At 34.7% G+C, this 1,610-nt stretch overlaps 1 protein-coding gene across 1 annotated transcript; it reads left to right on the top strand.

Moving 5' to 3' along the window:
- The first annotated feature begins 387 nt into the window (after window positions 1–387).
- Window positions 388–1,235, top strand: LOC108374154 (general odorant-binding protein 56h-like). Its single transcript, XM_017630126.1, has 2 exons — window positions 388–579; window positions 640–1,235. Exons 1-2 carry the CDS (start codon window positions 526–528, stop codon window positions 958–960), a joined length of 375 nt encoding a protein of 124 aa, XP_017485615.1. The 5' UTR covers window positions 388–525; the 3' UTR covers window positions 961–1,235.
- Window positions 1,236–1,610: the final 375 nt, after the last annotated feature.

The following is a 1,610-nucleotide window of genomic DNA, read 5'->3' as shown; positions in this document are numbered from 1 at the left end:
TCGGTATTATGGGCTGTAATTTTGCGTTTAATCAGCAAAAATTACTTACAAAATTGTTCACTAATTAAGCAACAACGTTTATAATTAGTGCATAATATATGTTTTGTGTAAATTAAAAACAGATTAAAGCTTATTTGAAAATCAAAAAATTATCGAGTGTGAAGTACATATGGAATACAATAAGTATAGGCAGCCGTGGCAGTGACAAAACCATGCTGCGGAACTAAACAAATTTACTCTAATGATAAGATCAGCAAAAAAAGGTTGGCCAATTAAAAGCGCGCAAAAATGTATAAAAGAAAAGTTTTAGAATTTAGCAAAAAAAAAGTAAAAATACAAATGTAAATTTACGTGTAAAATCCCAACTTAATCAAAAGCTAATGGCATGACTAGCGAGAATGTTGACATCAAAATTTAGTATAAATGCGAGCACATCACAGTAATTCGAACAGCAGCATTCTACAGTTCGCAGAGTAAACGCCTCTAAAAAGTATTTTTCCGCAAACAACAAATTTTTTAAACAAAATGAAGTCCTTCATAACCATTGCGTTCGTGCTGGTATCCAGCGTTGTTGTAATGGTAAGCAAAACAAAATAAAAAATTTAAAACGAATATTAATATTCGTTCTTCCCTACGTAGTGCGAGCCACCCAATCCACAGATACGCCAATACATCGATGAATGCAATAAGGAGCACAATGTTTCTCCAAAGGATTTCCATGAATTCAATGAGGGCAAATTGTCCTCACCTTCGGAAGATTTAAAATGCGCCATTCATTGCTTCATGGTCAAGCAGGGTTCTATGGATGAAGCGGGTACCTTCAAGCCGGACGTAGCCAAAACTGGTATGCCCAATGACGATAAGTTTGCTGCAGCTGTGGATGCTTGCAAGGATAAAACTGGTTCTTCGGCGTGTGAAACAGCTTTCAGAATCACTCAATGTGTAATATCGCACAAGTAAATGGGAGCGTGTGACTTATGGCGATTTCGGTTCTACAAAAACTGTTGCCTTCTCATCGTTCTCTTCTTAGTGTTTGTGCGTAGCGGGCAAAGAGAAGGTTGCATTTTTCGGTAGAAACCAAATCGGCATTAGAGAGCAAAATGTGCAATGCAGAGCAAAAATGTGGCGAAATTGTTGAATATTATTTTAGAAATATTTGCTCGTTTTCGGTGAAGGTTTTGTTTTTGTTAATAATTTAAAAAATATATGCACATACTTTACAGATTTGAACAGCATTTGGTTGCTTCTATTAACTTAGTGCAATATTATAAATCGGAAAGACACAAGATAGGGGAAAGCTTTAGATGGCATAAATTCAGTTAACGAGATTGATTCGAGTAAACGATATGCAGCTATCTAAGAACTTTGGAGGCAGCATTGAAGTTATAACAATACGAACTTTGAGAAAACTTATTGAATACTCAAGCTTTTAAACACATTCTGAAAGCCTATTTCAAGCTATGTATACCTTATCGGTGTTTTTGAAAGCTATATTTATAAGCCTTCTTATACCCTCTAAAAGCTTTCAAGATTTTTATAAAAGCATTTTTATATTTAATATTCAAAATGTCTGAGAGGCTCACTATCAAATTGAGTGCCTATTTAAAAGT

This window comes from Rhagoletis zephyria, unplaced genomic scaffold, assembly GCF_001687245.7.
Source record: "Rhagoletis zephyria isolate East Lansing unplaced genomic scaffold, Rhagoletis_zephyria_1.1 Rzeph_scaffold_07409, whole genome shotgun sequence".
NCBI classification, from domain to species: Eukaryota; Metazoa; Arthropoda; class Insecta; order Diptera; family Tephritidae; genus Rhagoletis; species Rhagoletis zephyria.
This window is presented reverse-complemented; position numbering and strand designations above follow the sequence as displayed.